Source organism: Manacus candei, unplaced genomic scaffold, assembly GCF_025592945.1.
Source record: "Manacus candei isolate 608988 ecotype Guabito, Panama unplaced genomic scaffold, ASM2559294v1 h1tg000048l, whole genome shotgun sequence".
Taxonomy (NCBI): domain Eukaryota; kingdom Metazoa; phylum Chordata; class Aves; order Passeriformes; family Pipridae; genus Manacus; species Manacus candei.
The window spans coordinates 13,489,014-13,503,049 of NW_026138096.1; the positions used below are offsets into that span (position 1 = coordinate 13,489,014).

The following is a 14,036-nucleotide window of genomic DNA, read 5'->3' on the forward strand; positions in this document are numbered from 1 at the left end:
CTGAAGGACGGGGGAGCCGAGCGGCAGCTGCTGGCCCGTGGCACGTACCAGAGCTGTCTCTGAGCCCTCTCCAGGCTCGGAGCAGAGGCAAGATGTTGGCCTATCCTTGGGAGGCCCCAGGGCCGTGTGCTGGTCTGGGGCTTGGCAGCTCTGGGCTCTGCTCTGGCCAGCACGGTGACGTCTCACGTCTCCCCGTCGCTTGCCTGAGCCTCTGGATCCGTAGGTGTTTGGGAGGAGATAACCATAACCCATATCTCAGGAGCTTTCTGAGGTCCCCAGGGGGAAGAAATCACCATAAAAACCTCGTATTTTAAAGGGTTGTACTGATGTCATCGTCCTGTAATTTAGCTGGACATTTCCTGAGAAGGACGTACAGTACAAGTGTGTGGCTCATCATCCTGGATTGTTTCTGGGGTTTTTTTCATCTGCATGGGCAGGGAGTCCTACAGGGTTTGAATGGAGCTGAGAGTGGCCTTGTGCAGGTGCTCTGACCCTGCCCAGGAACATGCAGGGTGTCAGTGAGCCAGGGGCAATCAGGGGCACTGACCTCTCCTTCATCCCTGCCTCCAGTTCTGGGGCATTTGGGATCAAGGCTCTTTGCCACAGTCTTCACATATATTGGGTTTGAGTTTGCTCTAAGTACAGTCATTTGCAGACCATTATATGAACAATTTATTAATTTTAAGACCAGATCCTTGTCTTTAATGCTCAGCTTGTTCCTCTCATGCTCTCCCACAGTTCACCCATTCCCTGCTTCATCCCTGGTAACCTTTGCTGCTCCACCAGACTGGGATCTCTCCCCCTGGTAACTTGTGAACATACCCACAAATCCTTCCCATTCACACCCTACAGGGACTCAAGCCACATCTTCACTCCTCCCTTCCAGCTCTACAAGATGCCCAGCAGCATCTCCACTCTGAATTACTTGGGGATGATGTTTCATGAGGGTTTAAGTAACTGTTCTCTGCTTTCTCCTCCAGGTCAACATGGATTTGTGGTTCTTTCTCCTCTTGCTCGGAAGTGGCCTGATAAGTGTAGGTGCTAACAACGTCACAACAGGTAAACTGTGCTCCTGTCTCCTCTCTTTTATCCCATCTTTAGGAGCAAAGGAGTAAGAGCTCATGTGCTCAGTGTCTTACTCCTCCTGCCCTCCATGGAACTGTAATGTGAAGTGTTGGAAAGAGGGTGATGGGCTGTGGGTCCTCACGAATGGGACCCAGAGGTTTTACCTCTGGTAAATACTGATCCTCACTTCCAGGGGCTCTGATTTTGTGCCTCCTTGATACCATAATACCTGTTCAAGGTTCTTGCTCTTAAAAGTTTACATCTGCTGTGCAGAGCATTCCCTGTCCTGCACTCAGGATTTGTTGGTTGTTTTATCCCTGTAGTTACAGTCACAAGGATCTCCAGCGTCTAAACCCTCCACTGTCACAGGACAGAATCTCATGGAGATTCCCTTGTGCTTTTTCTCTCTCAGGGCCACCCACAACAGTGCCCACCTCCCCCAGGAGCCCCACCAAAGCTCCTACAGCAGGTCCTGAGGATGGGACTACGACGAGCTCCAACAGGCTCAACATGAGCACTCCGGGGACTGTTCCTACCGTGGCGTCAAAGCCACTTCCAACCACAGCTGCCAGGATCTCCCCCAACGCCACCACTGGCAGCCTCAACACCTCCTCCACCCTGGGGACCACCGTGCCTGTGCCTCCAGCCACCTCCCTGCTCCCCAGCGTGACTCCCTCTGCCCCACACTCCACTGTCCCCAGCACGGAAGCGGAGACGACGGAGAGGAATTCCAGTATGGTGGTGACAACACAGGAGACCTCTTCTGCCTCCCACAACGGTAGGCCACCTCCTCCACCTCTGCCTCTCCAGGCCACCCCGCCCCTGGGTTTGAGTCTTTGCTCTTCTTTTGTTTCGCTGAACAAAATGGAGCGAGAAGACACTTTTGGGGTGAATTCTGTGGTGATATGAAACAATAAAACTCCCGAACATCCCAGATCAGAAGAGGTTTATCCTGCCAAGGGTTTGGGCTAAGATCATCTAGTGGAAGGTGTCCCTGCCTGTGACAGTGGGGTGGCAGGCTCTGAGTTGCAACACTAGGACAGCAGTGCCTGCTAGACCTTATAGCAAAAGCCTTGGCAGTGTGGGATTTAGTGGAAAAACAGGATTGGTAGCTCAGTGGTGTGGTGGAAAACACTCAAAGAAGATAATGGTGGAGTTAATGCAGGGAGGTGTCAAGTGCCCATTCCTTAAGAACATATTTCTCAAGAAATATTGGACATCTCAGCACATCAACAGTGAGATGTGGGTGCCCTCTTCCTCTGGGAATATTTGGAAAGATTCCACAGCCCACGAAGCTGCAGTGAGGTTGTCTTTGCTGCTGACATAGGAAGGGATTTGGCTGAAGGATGTTCACAACCCAGCTTTCTCAGTGTTCTGCCATCCCTGATCTCATCCAGCTCCCTTCCAAGCACAAATCCTCTTTTTTCAGAGTGAAGGGGTCCAGCATAACCTTAGGTACACACGTGGGGCAAACTTGGAATAAATGTAGCCTTCAAACTGAGAGATGGAGGCAAAAGCCTTAAGTACTTCAAATATATGGATTTTGTAATACAGTGTCTGCTAATGGGGGTCCAGAATTTATCGTTTTTGTGTCTTTACTACCTCTTTTGTGACTTGGGTTACTGGTTTTGGTGAACTCCCTTGGTGTGTGCCATGACACGTTGGCCATTGAGCCATCAAGGCCAGAAGTGGCTTCTCACTTGGTGTCAGTCCCCAGAACAAGTGATCAAACCTGCTTCTTTCTTTATTTCAAGCAATTTGTCAAGGAGCAAAATCAGTTTTAGGGCTGCCCTTGCCATTAGTCTTAACAGGGAAATGTGGGTATTGGTCTTGGAAGAATTAAGTGGTGCTGAAGAGAGGGACTGGGACAGAAGGTGACACATGAACTATGTGGTCTACAGGCAGTTCCTGCTCCTCCAACCCACCAGGATTGTCCTCAGCCCTGTGCTGCAGCTCTTCACGCATAGATTAGGGCCACAGGGTGCCTCAGGAGAGCTGGGCTGTGCTCCCACTGGCAAGGGTTTGTTCTGGTGTCCTCTGGATGAGACATCCCAGCAGGGAGAGGCTTTCCTTGGAAGCTCCTCACCTCCATCCCTGAGCCCAGCTGCTCTTAATTGAACTCTTGGCTCAGCCACTCTCTTAAAATTATGCAGGAGTGTTACCTCTTAACATTTAAGTGCTAATGAATTACACCAGTGACTTGCTGGTTATGGGCTTAAACAGTCCATGGTATCGATTAAGAGCAGTAATTGTGTTTATCGATGTTAAAGCTCAGCTGCAGCTCCCTGCTCTGCTGATAAAAACCTGGGATTTGTTCCTTTTCCCTTGCTCAGAAATTCATTTAACACCCTGGCTTTGTAGCTGGTGTTTTAGAGGAGAGATTTACAAGCAGATGATGAGAGTTACTAAATTTGTTCCCGTCTTGGTCTTTGATCCTTCATGACTTATTAAAATGTCTTATTTCTTTGTTGCTAAGAGACTTCTGTTTTCTTTTCCTGCAGGTAACTCTGACAGAAGAGGTAAGAATTTTATATTTCATCGCTCTTTATTCAGTAAAAACGTTTCCAGAAGTGTTCTGCTATTAGACCTCTCCTTAGGACTTCCAAATGTTCTTTTACGAAGCCCCTCAAGCTCTTTAAAAGAGCTGGTGACACACTGATATCCTAATTTCTTTTGGGCTTTTCTAAACAATCCCATTCCAATTTGTACATGTCCTGTTAGACACAAATTGTTCCTGCTGAGTGCTCTGAAAATGTCAGCACGTCCCTGGAGTTGGATGACCGAAGCCTAAGAAGCCATTCAGGAAATTTCCTTTTGTTTGTTTTTTTTTTTTTTTTGCTTCTGAATTGTCTTTATTGACTGTGACTTACCCTATTTGATCCAAACCCGTTCTGCAGATGATGGGAATAATTATTATTCTCCTTCGTTCTGTTGGCAAGCAGCAGCACAAATCCATTTCTCGTAACAGAGCAGCACTTAGGGACATTTTTCCATCTCTCAGCTCTGAGAACTGGCATCTCCACCAGAATATTTGCAATTAGTCATGGCTTTAGCACTCCAGGAGCAGGCAGAGCAGAGGTGCAGCAGGGCTGGCTGCTTCCTATAGGAATGAGCTGCCTCCGTGTGTTTTCATCATGGCTCTGATGGGTGTTTTAGCTTTGTGAACTCCCTGGCATTCCTGTTGTGCTGCTCTCTGTGCCAGGCTCACCCCATCCTGCTGATGGTCCAGAGGAACAGGCAGATGCTCTGCAGCAGTTACTGTCAGAACACATTTAGCAGAGGAAATAAAAGGGATGCAGGTCCGAGAGAATTCATTTAAAATGATGGTTGAGCTGCTGCAGAAAGGCTCAGTGTAATTCCCTTGGATCTGGCAGGGTTTAGGTCTGATTTTGTGCTCTCTCTGCTGTTGTTCATCCCTGTTCCTGAGAGCAAAGAAACAAACAGAAAAAAAAGGGAATAAATCTGACTTCCTAACAACATTTATATTATTATTGCTAATATGAAGAAGGGACTTTTTATAAGAGCATGGAGAGACAGGACAAGGAGGAATGGCTTCAAACTGCCAGAAATCAGGGTCAGATGGGATATTGGGAAGGAATTTGTTGGCTGTGAGGGTGGAGAGGCCCTGGCACAGGTTGTCCAGAGAAGCTGTGGCTGCCCCTGGATCCCTGGAAGTGTCCAAGGTCAGGTTGGATGGGGCTTGGAGCAACCTGGTCTAGTGGAAGGTGTCCCTGCCCATGATGAGCTTTAAGGTCCCTTCCAGTCCAAACCATTCCATGACTCTCTGATTTTTTGGGCAGATGTTGGCAGGGACAGGCTGCTCATCCCTGGCCCTCTCTGGTGTGCGGCCGCTCCTGGGTCTGTGGGACGTTTAGGGAACAACCTATAGAGCACATCTGCCTCCAGCTGGAACATGATCTCCAGCACCAGAAGATGCTTTACTGCCTCCTCAGAGATGCCAGGACAAGATTTAAGCATCCTGATGCCTTCCAGGCTTCCAGCACTGCAGGTCTGTGGAAGCAGAGGGTTGAGTCCTTGTCCCTTTTCCAAGAGAACTGCCAACGTGAAACCCCCGGGGCCGAGGCTGGAGCAGGACAGGAGCTGTGGGAGGGTTGGCACTTCTCCCCAGGGCTGGCTGGGGAAGGAGGGAGCAGCTGGGGACCCTCCAGGTTGTTTCCTGCCTGGGCTGTGCTGGATGGGCCTGGCAGCTCTCCGGCTCTTGGAGACCGCGGTGAGAAAGCTCCAACTCATCCTTCCTTCCAGATGTGTCAAAAGAACGGCTGCAAATCAAACCCCCGACCCTGCAGACTCCCTGCATCCTGTGCCAGAGCCACCCCTGCCCATAAATCACCTCTCCTGCCAACCTGCACTGCCACAGCAGCCCCGGCTTAGCGCTGGTTAGGCTGAGCTTAACTCCAGCCAAGGCAGGAAAAGTGGTCTAACAGTGTGTAGTGTGGGCATAACACCACAGGATTTGGGAAGGCAGCTCTCCTTCCACTCCTGCAGCCAGGATGGAGGTGATGGTTGTGGTTGGAAGTCTCAAAGAGGAGCTCGTTATGGGAGAGGCTGGGACTGGCTGTGGTTGGGCCAAGACCCTCCGTGGTTGCTTTGCCTTCCTGGTCTTGCTTTTGGGAAGCCTCGAGGTGAGGAATGCCAAGGCTAAAGAACCTATTAAGTTTGCAGGAGGCAGAATTCCCAATAAATTCCTTGACTTTTTGCAGCTGGGCTGGGGGAGTTGCACAAGGACAGCAGATGGAAAGAATAAAGACATGCAAAACCAGGATAATTTAATTTTTTAATTTGCCATACCAGGTCACTGCCTTCAAATCATTACACAAAAATCAAATCTTTTGGTCAGAAGAACATTCCCAGGCCTCACACCACAGAGGGACAAATGCAGAAATACAACCAGAGCTCCCCTTGGTAGCTCAGAGATGGACAAAGTAAATCCCGCCTAAAAAAATCTGCTGGCTGAAATTGCTGAGAAACATGGAGCAGGAATCTGCCCTGGCAGGGAAATGGATGCACAGAAGGTGGAGAGAGGGGGGTCATGCCCTGCAGCCTTGGGGGGCAAGGCATGTAGATGTGGTGCAGTGGCCAATACAGATTGAGGGAGCTCGTGGAAAAGGAAAATAACCCCAGCTGGCATTGCTGGCATCCACATCTATCTGCAAAAACTCCCTTCAGGGCCATTCTCCTCTCTAGCTGGCATTGCTTGGCTTTCAGCCCACCTGAGTGATTTGCTCCACTGTTCCACTGACCTCCAGGACAAGTTACAAATGGCTCATTTTAAAAGAAAACAAACCTGTTGTGGGTTCTGGAGGACGGGAGTGTTTCAGACGTGGCTAATCCAAGTGTTTGTGCAAGGGAATTGTGTGGTGCCTTCCCCTGAGGAGCCAAATGAAATCCCACTTGGTGGCCTTGCAGTGCAGAGCCCAGTAGGGTGTCTGACACCTCCTGCTCTCCAAACTCAGTATTTCCAGGGAGGAAAGAGTAAGGAGTTGAACTAGATGGCATTTGGAGGTCCCTTCTAAGCCAGATTATTCTATGATAGTAGAATCATGGAATGGTTTGGATTGGAAGGGGTCTTAAAGACCATCCAGTTCCACCCCTGCCGTGGGCAGGGACACCTTCCACTAGCCCAGGTTGCTCCAAGCCCCGTCCAACCTGGCCTTGGACACTTCCAGGGATCCAGGAGCAGCCACAGCTTCTTTGGGCAGCCTGGTCCAGACCAAACCTTGGCCTGGAGGTGTTCAGGTCCCGGGTGCAGGGGGAAGCTTTGCCCTCTTGTCTTGTTTGACAGGGAACTGGAAGCAGAATCACAGTGGTTTCACACATGCAGTGTCTGTGGGTCTTAAAAAGGCCAGAGTTTTCACCTGTGTTATTATAAAGTTCTTTATCATGTTATACCGAACTCATGGACCTGTTAGGATCTTCTGTGGATCCTGAAGTCTCAGGCAGAAGACTTTGTGGATCCCCAGGGGACAGAGGAAGCTTCTTCTGGTGGCTGCACCACGTGCACATTCAGTTGTGCAAAAGAAACCCCTAAAACAGGCCCAGTCCCGACTTCCTCAGTCACTGTTTTCATCTGCAAGGTCACAATTCCACAGTGACCAACTCTTGGAGAAGGCTGAGGTGCTCTGAGTGGTGGTTACAGGTGTTAATCTGACCTGGGAGCGCTCACTCAGGTCCTGTTTCTGCCTTTCATCTCAGACTGAAGAAACATAACATCACTTAATACTATTTATTATTATTTTTGTTGTCAGTATCATCATGGTAATTGTTTTTCAAGCACAAACTGTAGAAGTCAGCCCCGTTAAATGATGGCTCTGGGTGTTTTTCAATGTGCATAACCACACCTTTCATTTCCTCTTGCAGATGAGACTCCAATTATAGCTGTGATGGTGGCCCTGTCTTCCCTTCTAGTCATAGTATTTATTATTATTGTGCTGTACATGTTGAGGTAAGAGCTGCTTTAATGCTGAATCCCCTTTTTTTGACAGAAATAATTCCTGAATGAACAGGAATGAGCCTTTTGTGCTGTTTCCCAAGCTAAAGGCTGACACAGCTGGTGCTTTTGAAAAGAAACCTGTAAGGGCAGTGAATGAAAATTATGTTTGGGGTTATCTAGGCAATGCTGCTTATTCCTTTCTCTACAAAGCTGCTCCTCATGTGGGGAATTCTTGTTCTGCTTCTCAAAATATCATATTTAGGGTAGATTAAAAGTCCTGTCAGCACAGGTAAAAGCAGATAAGGTTTCCTTGTGGGGCAAAGGGTGATGGATTGGGTAATCCAAGGAGGCTGAGCACAACACTCAAGCCAGAGAGTCCTTTGCATGTGTTATTCCTTGATTCCCATCTTGATATCAAACAGTATCCAACATCCAGAGCCAAGCTCTGCCTTGGGTACCAAACCTACACATCATGTCTGTGTATCTTCCAGTGCAAGGTAGTGCATGGCTGGAGCTTATGAGGGTTGTTAGGTGGTGCTGTAATTGGAATTATGGCATAAAAAAGCCTTATTAGGTCAATTTTTAAAAATGCAAGCATCTGGCTTGCTGAAAATGCGGCATTCCCAGCTCCTGGGAGTTAGAAGAGGGTGTTTATTCACCTCCAGTAAACATTTTAATTTCTTCACCAGTTTGGTGATTTGGTGATTAAATAAGTCTGAAAAAGAAACCCAAAAAACCCTGTTTCCTCAGCAGTGGAAAACTTCCCTTCGTCTCCTGGCTCCAGGCCTGCTCTCACAGCAGTGAACCTGAGGAGAGTTTTGCCTCAGGAGTTCAGCAGCAGCAGCAGACTTTTGAGCCCTTCCCACCTGGCTTCCAGCCCTCAAGAAAAGGGTTTCTGTTCGCTGCTGCCTGCCCAGTGATTCAGCAAAACTCCTAATTCCAGGCAAAGGGAAAGGGAGCAGCTGCTCCAAGTTAAAAGCACATGGAGAAGGGCTTTGCTGCAGGACGGATCGACCTGGGGTTTGTGTGCTTTGCTGGATCAGCCCAGGGAGCAGGGACTCCTGCATCTCTCCTCCAGGGGGTGACCTGGGCTCTGACTGACGTGTCCCCTCCCTTCTCTTTGGTAGGTTCAAGAAATACAAGCAGGCAGGGAGTCACTCCAACTCCTTTCGGTTGTCCAACGGCCGGACGGATGATACAGGTGAGGCCCACGGTGGGGAGCAAAGATGCATCTCACAGGGGAATCAGCTTTGTTCAGAGAATCACAGAACCATTTAGGTTGGGCAAGACCACTGAGACCATCGAGTCCAACTGTTCCCCCAGCACTGCCAAGGCCACCACTGACCCTTGTCCCCAGGTGCCACATCCACACAGCTTTTAAATCCCTCCAGGGATGGGGACTCCAGCACTGCCCTGAGCAGCTGTGCCAGGGCTGGACAACCCTTTCCATGGACAAATTTTCCCCAATATCAAACCTAAACCTCCCCTGGCACAACTTGAGGCCATTCCCTCTCCTCCTGTCCTTTGTTCCCTGGGAGCAGAGCCCAATTCCCCCCCCCTGCTCCCCTCTCCTGTCAAGGAGTTGCAGAGCCAGAAGGTCCCCCCTGAGCCTCCTTTTCTCCAGGCTGAGCCCCCCCAGCTCCCTCAGCTGCTCCTGCTGCTCCAGACCCTTCCCAGGGTCCCCTGCCCACAGTAGTGACAACACCTGGAGACTTGGGGGGCTTTGTTCTCCCAGCTCATATTTTTGTAGGCAAGTATTTTTTCATTTACATTTTCCTTTGGTCCCTGGTCTGATTTTTCTGTGTTTTCCATGATTTTGGCAAACTTTTATAGAATGAAGATTTATTTTGCACCTTTCATTCCAGTGACCAAACGTTTGCCCTCATATGGTTGATGTTAAGATGGGATTCCAGCACCAAACTACTCACATGCCCTTGAGTTTTCACAGGATCTCTTTGACTCAAATGAGAACCTTTTTTGAAACAACACATCTTTGGGGAATAACTAAACATCCTTTTACCCTTTTAAATGAGGATGATGTCTGATCAAAACTGAAATCTTCAAACTGTAGACACCAAACTAACATTTCCAGGAGTAAGCAGAGAATACGTTGGTTTTTCATTATAAAACCTTTTTGTTCCTCTTAAAGATGCAGAAATGCAGTTGTAAAGCCTTGTGCAGACCTGCTGTAATGTCTAAACTCTTCTGCCCCTGAGCTTTGAGCCAGAGCTGCCCACTGAGGGTCTGAAGTTGGGCATCTTCATTCACGTGTAGTCACCTAAGTAAGAGCTGAAGGGGATCCACCACCTCTTAAACTCAGTTCAGATGCTTTTCAGAGCTCCTTTCACATAAACCAAACACCTTCTGAGAAGCACTAATTGAATTTCAGCACCTTTTTTTTTTCCTGTTGGCTGCTAAAGGCCTTCCCTGCCCGTTTTCCATCACTGTAAACCGAGGTGTGAACTTCATAAACCCTTGGCTGTGTTGGTGTAACCCTCGTGTGGCCTTTCTTGGCTTTGCTGAGGAACACAAGCAACAGCTGCCTTTGCTGTGCCCTCCTGGGAATTGTGTCACTGTGATGGTGCCAGACTTGCCATGAGAGTGAGGGGGGAAGTTCACATTCAAAGGGAGATGGTCTCCACCCCCAGTACTGATGCCTTGGTCCTCATTGCCCTGTCCTGCCTCTGTGACGGTGTAAAGCTTGATCCCAGGGTGTTCATTTTCAGAGGATCACGGAATCATTTAGGTTGGAAAAGTCCTCTGAGATCATCAAGTCCAACCCTTAACCCAGCACTGCCAAGGCCACCACTGACCCACATCCCCAGGTGCCACATCCACATGGCTTTTAAATCCCTTCAGGGATGGGGACTCCAACACTGCCCTGGGCAGCTGTGCCAGGGCTGGACAACCCTTTCCATGGACAAATTTTCCCCAATATCGAACCTAAACCTCCCCTGGCACAACTTGAGGCCATTTCCTCTCCTGTCCCTTGTTCCCTGGGAGCAGAGCCCGACCCCCCCCCCCTGCCCCCCCCTCCTGTCAGGGAGTTGCAGAGCCAGAAGGTCCCCCCTGAGCCTCCTTTTCTCCAGGCTGAGCCCCCCCAGCTCCCTCAGCTGCTCCTGCTGCTCCAGCCCCTTCCCAGCTCCGTTCCCTTCCCTGCACACGCTCCAGCCCCTCCATGTCTCTCCTGTCTGAGGGTCCCAGAAGTGCCCCCAGGGCTGGAGGTGCCTCAGCAGTGCCAGCACAGGGACAGTCACTGCCCTGGGGCTGGGACACACCAGGGCTGGCACAGACCAGGGGCCATTGGCCACCTTGCCCACCTGGACACACCTGGCTCACATTCAGCTAATGTTGCTGAGGTCCTTTTTCTCCAGGCAACTTTCCAGCAACTCCGCTCCCAGCCTGGAGCACTGCAGGGGGTTGTCAGACTTTGGGCACTGAACGTAGGAAGAGCAAAAGGCCTGGGAGTGTCCAAGGCCAGGTTGGACGGAAGTTGGAGCAACCTGGGATAGTGGAAGGTGTCTCTGCCCATGGCAGGGAGTGGGACTAGATGATCTTTAAAGTCCCTTCCACCCCCAAACCATTCTGTGGCTCTATGAAAACACAGGAATAGCGAGGACACGAAGGGGCCCTAAAAGCGGACGGCCCGAGGTGTGCGGGGTCCCTGTGCCCACCTGGGTGTGGGTGACGAGTGCTGGGCACGGGGGGGCAGCTGGGAGGGCCCCTCTGACTCCTGGTGTCGTTGCAGAGCCCCAGAGCATGCCACTGCTCGCCCGCTCCCCCAGCACCAACCGCAAGTACCCCCCCCTGCCCGTGGACAAGCTGGAGGAGGAGATCAACCGGCGCATGGCAGATGACAACAAGCTCTTTCGGGAGGAGTTCAACGTGAGTGCCTTTGCTTCTTGCCCTTCAGTCCCACAGGCTCTCCAGGATTTGGGCTCAGGATGCAGATGGTCAACCTCGTCCAGGTCCTCAGGGGTTTGTGTGCAAGGCCAGGTTGGACAGGCCTTGGAGCAACCTGGGCTGGTGGAAGGTGTCCCTGCCCATGGCAGGGCATGGAACTGGATAAGCATTAAGGTCCCTTCCAATCCAAACCATTCTATAATTCTAAGTAGTTCTTCTCGCTGGTGACCAGTGACGGGATTCAGGGAATGGCTGAAGTTGTGTCAAGGGAGGCTTAGGTTGGATCTCAGGAAATGGTTCTTCCCCCAGAGGGTGGTTGGGCACTGAACAGGCTCCCCAGGGCAGTGGGCACAGCCCCAAGGCTGCCAGAGCTCAAGAAGCACTTGGACAATGCTCTCAGGGATTGTTGGGGAGTCTGGGCAGGGCCAGGAGTTGGACTGGATGATCCTTGTGGGTCCCTTCCAGCTCAGCATATTCTGTGAGGTGGGAGGACCAATTCTGTCCCTGAATCTGCAGTGAGGGTGGACAAACCACTCCCTTTCACACTCACTACAGAAAGTAGAGGTTTTCTAGCAACCAGCACCACAGGGTTACCTTTTTTAGGTTCAGGAATGGGCCTGGATGTCTTGGGGTCTTCCAGAGCTTACCTGCCTGCTGGTTACCTCCCAAGCTCTGCCTCTCTCCTCCCAGTCCTCAAGGCTTAAATCCACAAAGAACCAAAACAAGAGCTCTGACAGAGAAACAGGAATGACTCCATCTCATTTCAATGAGCTGTTAACCCTGAAACAGAGTGATGACAATGTGTATGACAAAGCTTGGCCTTCAGCTCTAAGTAATAATTAAGATATTGTGCTTATCCCAGAGCATCTCTTCTGAGATGGCTCCAAACTCTTCTTGACGTTGCTGAGCTCTGAAGCTTCTTGTGATGATAAACCTGTTTCCACTTGGCATTACAGAAATGGAATAAAATAGAAAAGGAAAGAATAGAATAGAATAGAATCACTAAGGTTGGTGGGAAAGCCCTCTGAGATCAAGTCCAACCATTCCCCCAGCACTGCCAAGGCCACCACTGACCCATGTCCCCAGGTGCCACATCCACCTGGCTTTTAAGTCCCTCCAGGGATGGGGACTCCAACACTGCCCTGGGCAGCTGTGCCAGGGCTGGACAACCCTTCCCATGAAGAAATTTTTCCAATATCAAACCTAAACCTCCCCTGGCACAACTTGAGGCCATTCCTTCTCCTCCTGTCCCTCGTTCCCTGGGAGCAGAGCCAGAAGGTCCTCCCTGAGCCTCCTTTTCTCCAGGCTGAGCCCCCCCAGCTCCCTCAGCCGCTCCTGCTGCTCCAGACCCGGGTCAAAGGCATGATATGGCCCTATGAGGATGATGAGAAGGTCAAAAAAAAAGCCACTGGACTTTGTCCAGCTGCTGCACAACTTGATCCCCTTCCTGGCTGCGCTTCGATGAAACCAAATAGGTGCAGTGAGTGCCCAGGGAGGGAGATTTTTTGGTTTATAAATACCTGATGGCCCTGAAGATTTCCGTTCCCAGGCTGTCAGCTGGATGGTGAACACCTCCAGAATGTTCTCTCTTCTTTGCTGTTCAAAGAGGATGTGAAATAACAGTGCTGGGGAAGCACCTCCCGTGCTCGAGCATGAAACCCTGGGACAGTGTCACTTGTCACCCCAGCACCCCCAACCAAAGGTCCCTGGTGCTTCTGGATGAAGAATAACCCCCTGCATGGGTGTGCCTTCCCATCACTGGGTGGGTTCGGGCGATGGGGGCTTAATCAGGTCACAATTAGCAGCACTGTTAATGAGGCAATCTCAGCAGGAGCCTCCGCTGGCAGAAATGAGCTCCTTGGTGCTCGCTGGTGGGTTTGGAGTTCGAGGCTTTGCTGCCACCTCGTGTTCATGGATCCAGAGAGCCAGAATCCCTCTCGTTTCCAAAGGGATTTGCTCTCTCTGGTCCAGCCCAGCTATTTAAATGGTCACTTTGAGCTCGGTGGGGAGGAGGAGCTGGTGCTGGAGTGGAGGTGAGGGGTATGGGTGGTGGGGACATATCCAGAGGGACAGGATGCTCAGATGTGGCATGTGCCAGCACATTGTGGTTCTTGCTGTGCTGTGAGATCACAGAGAACCCTTTTTTTCTGCCATTTCAGGCTCTCCCAGCGTGTCCCATACAGGCCACGTGTGAAGCTGCTTCCAAGGAGGAGAACAAGGAGAAGAACAGATACGTGAACATTTTGCCCTGTAGGTATCGGAGCTGGTTGGGTGGGGGGAAACACATCCAGTGCTCCTCCTGTTCCTGGTTTTGGGATGGACAGGGGCATGGTTGAGGTCATTTCACCTCCCAGGTGGGTGGCTGTGTCTGCTTTAGCTTTAGATACCTGGAAAGAGGAGCTCCATGGAGCCACCAGCAGCCAGGAGGCCGTGGAGAGTGAAGTGGATGGGAAATGCCCAAAGGGACAGCTCTTGCCTGGTGGCTTTGGGCAGTGGGCTGGCTCAGGGTGTCCTCAGGTGTGCACTCTGCAGAAGAAAAGCTTCCTTTAGGCAAGGTCTAGCACCTCTCCAGGCTTGAGCAAGAAGAATTTGGGGGCACAAAGGTGTTTTTTCATAG

The 14,036-nt window shown here is 50.6% G+C and overlaps 1 protein-coding gene and 2 long non-coding RNA genes across 5 annotated transcripts in view; 1 reads left to right on the plus strand and 2 right to left on the minus strand.

The window, feature by feature from the left end:
- The window catches only part of LOC127475997 (uncharacterized), a 261,043-nt gene that overhangs the window by 121,628 nt on the left and 125,379 nt on the right, over window positions 1-14,036 (minus strand). The gene's annotated exons all lie outside the window — the stretch shown is intronic.
- Window positions 1-14,036, minus strand: part of LOC127475988 (uncharacterized) — a 242,551-nt gene that overhangs the window by 103,334 nt on the left and 125,181 nt on the right. The window lies entirely within an intron of this gene.
- The window catches only part of PTPRA (protein tyrosine phosphatase receptor type A), a 117,067-nt gene that overhangs the window by 92,067 nt on the left and 10,964 nt on the right, over window positions 1-14,036 (plus strand). For all 3 annotated transcript variants that reach the window (XM_051798175.1, XM_051798173.1, XM_051798172.1), the window contains 7 exons: window positions 981-1,059; window positions 1,478-1,843; window positions 3,567-3,584; window positions 7,444-7,528; window positions 8,644-8,717; window positions 11,265-11,401; window positions 13,579-13,669. In XM_051798175.1, coding sequence (XP_051654135.1) covers window positions 981-1,059; window positions 1,478-1,843; window positions 3,567-3,584; window positions 7,444-7,528; window positions 8,644-8,717; window positions 11,265-11,401; window positions 13,579-13,669 — 850 coding nt within the window. The remainder of the gene's footprint in view (window positions 1-980; window positions 1,060-1,477; window positions 1,844-3,566; window positions 3,585-7,443; window positions 7,529-8,643; window positions 8,718-11,264; window positions 11,402-13,578; window positions 13,670-14,036) is intronic.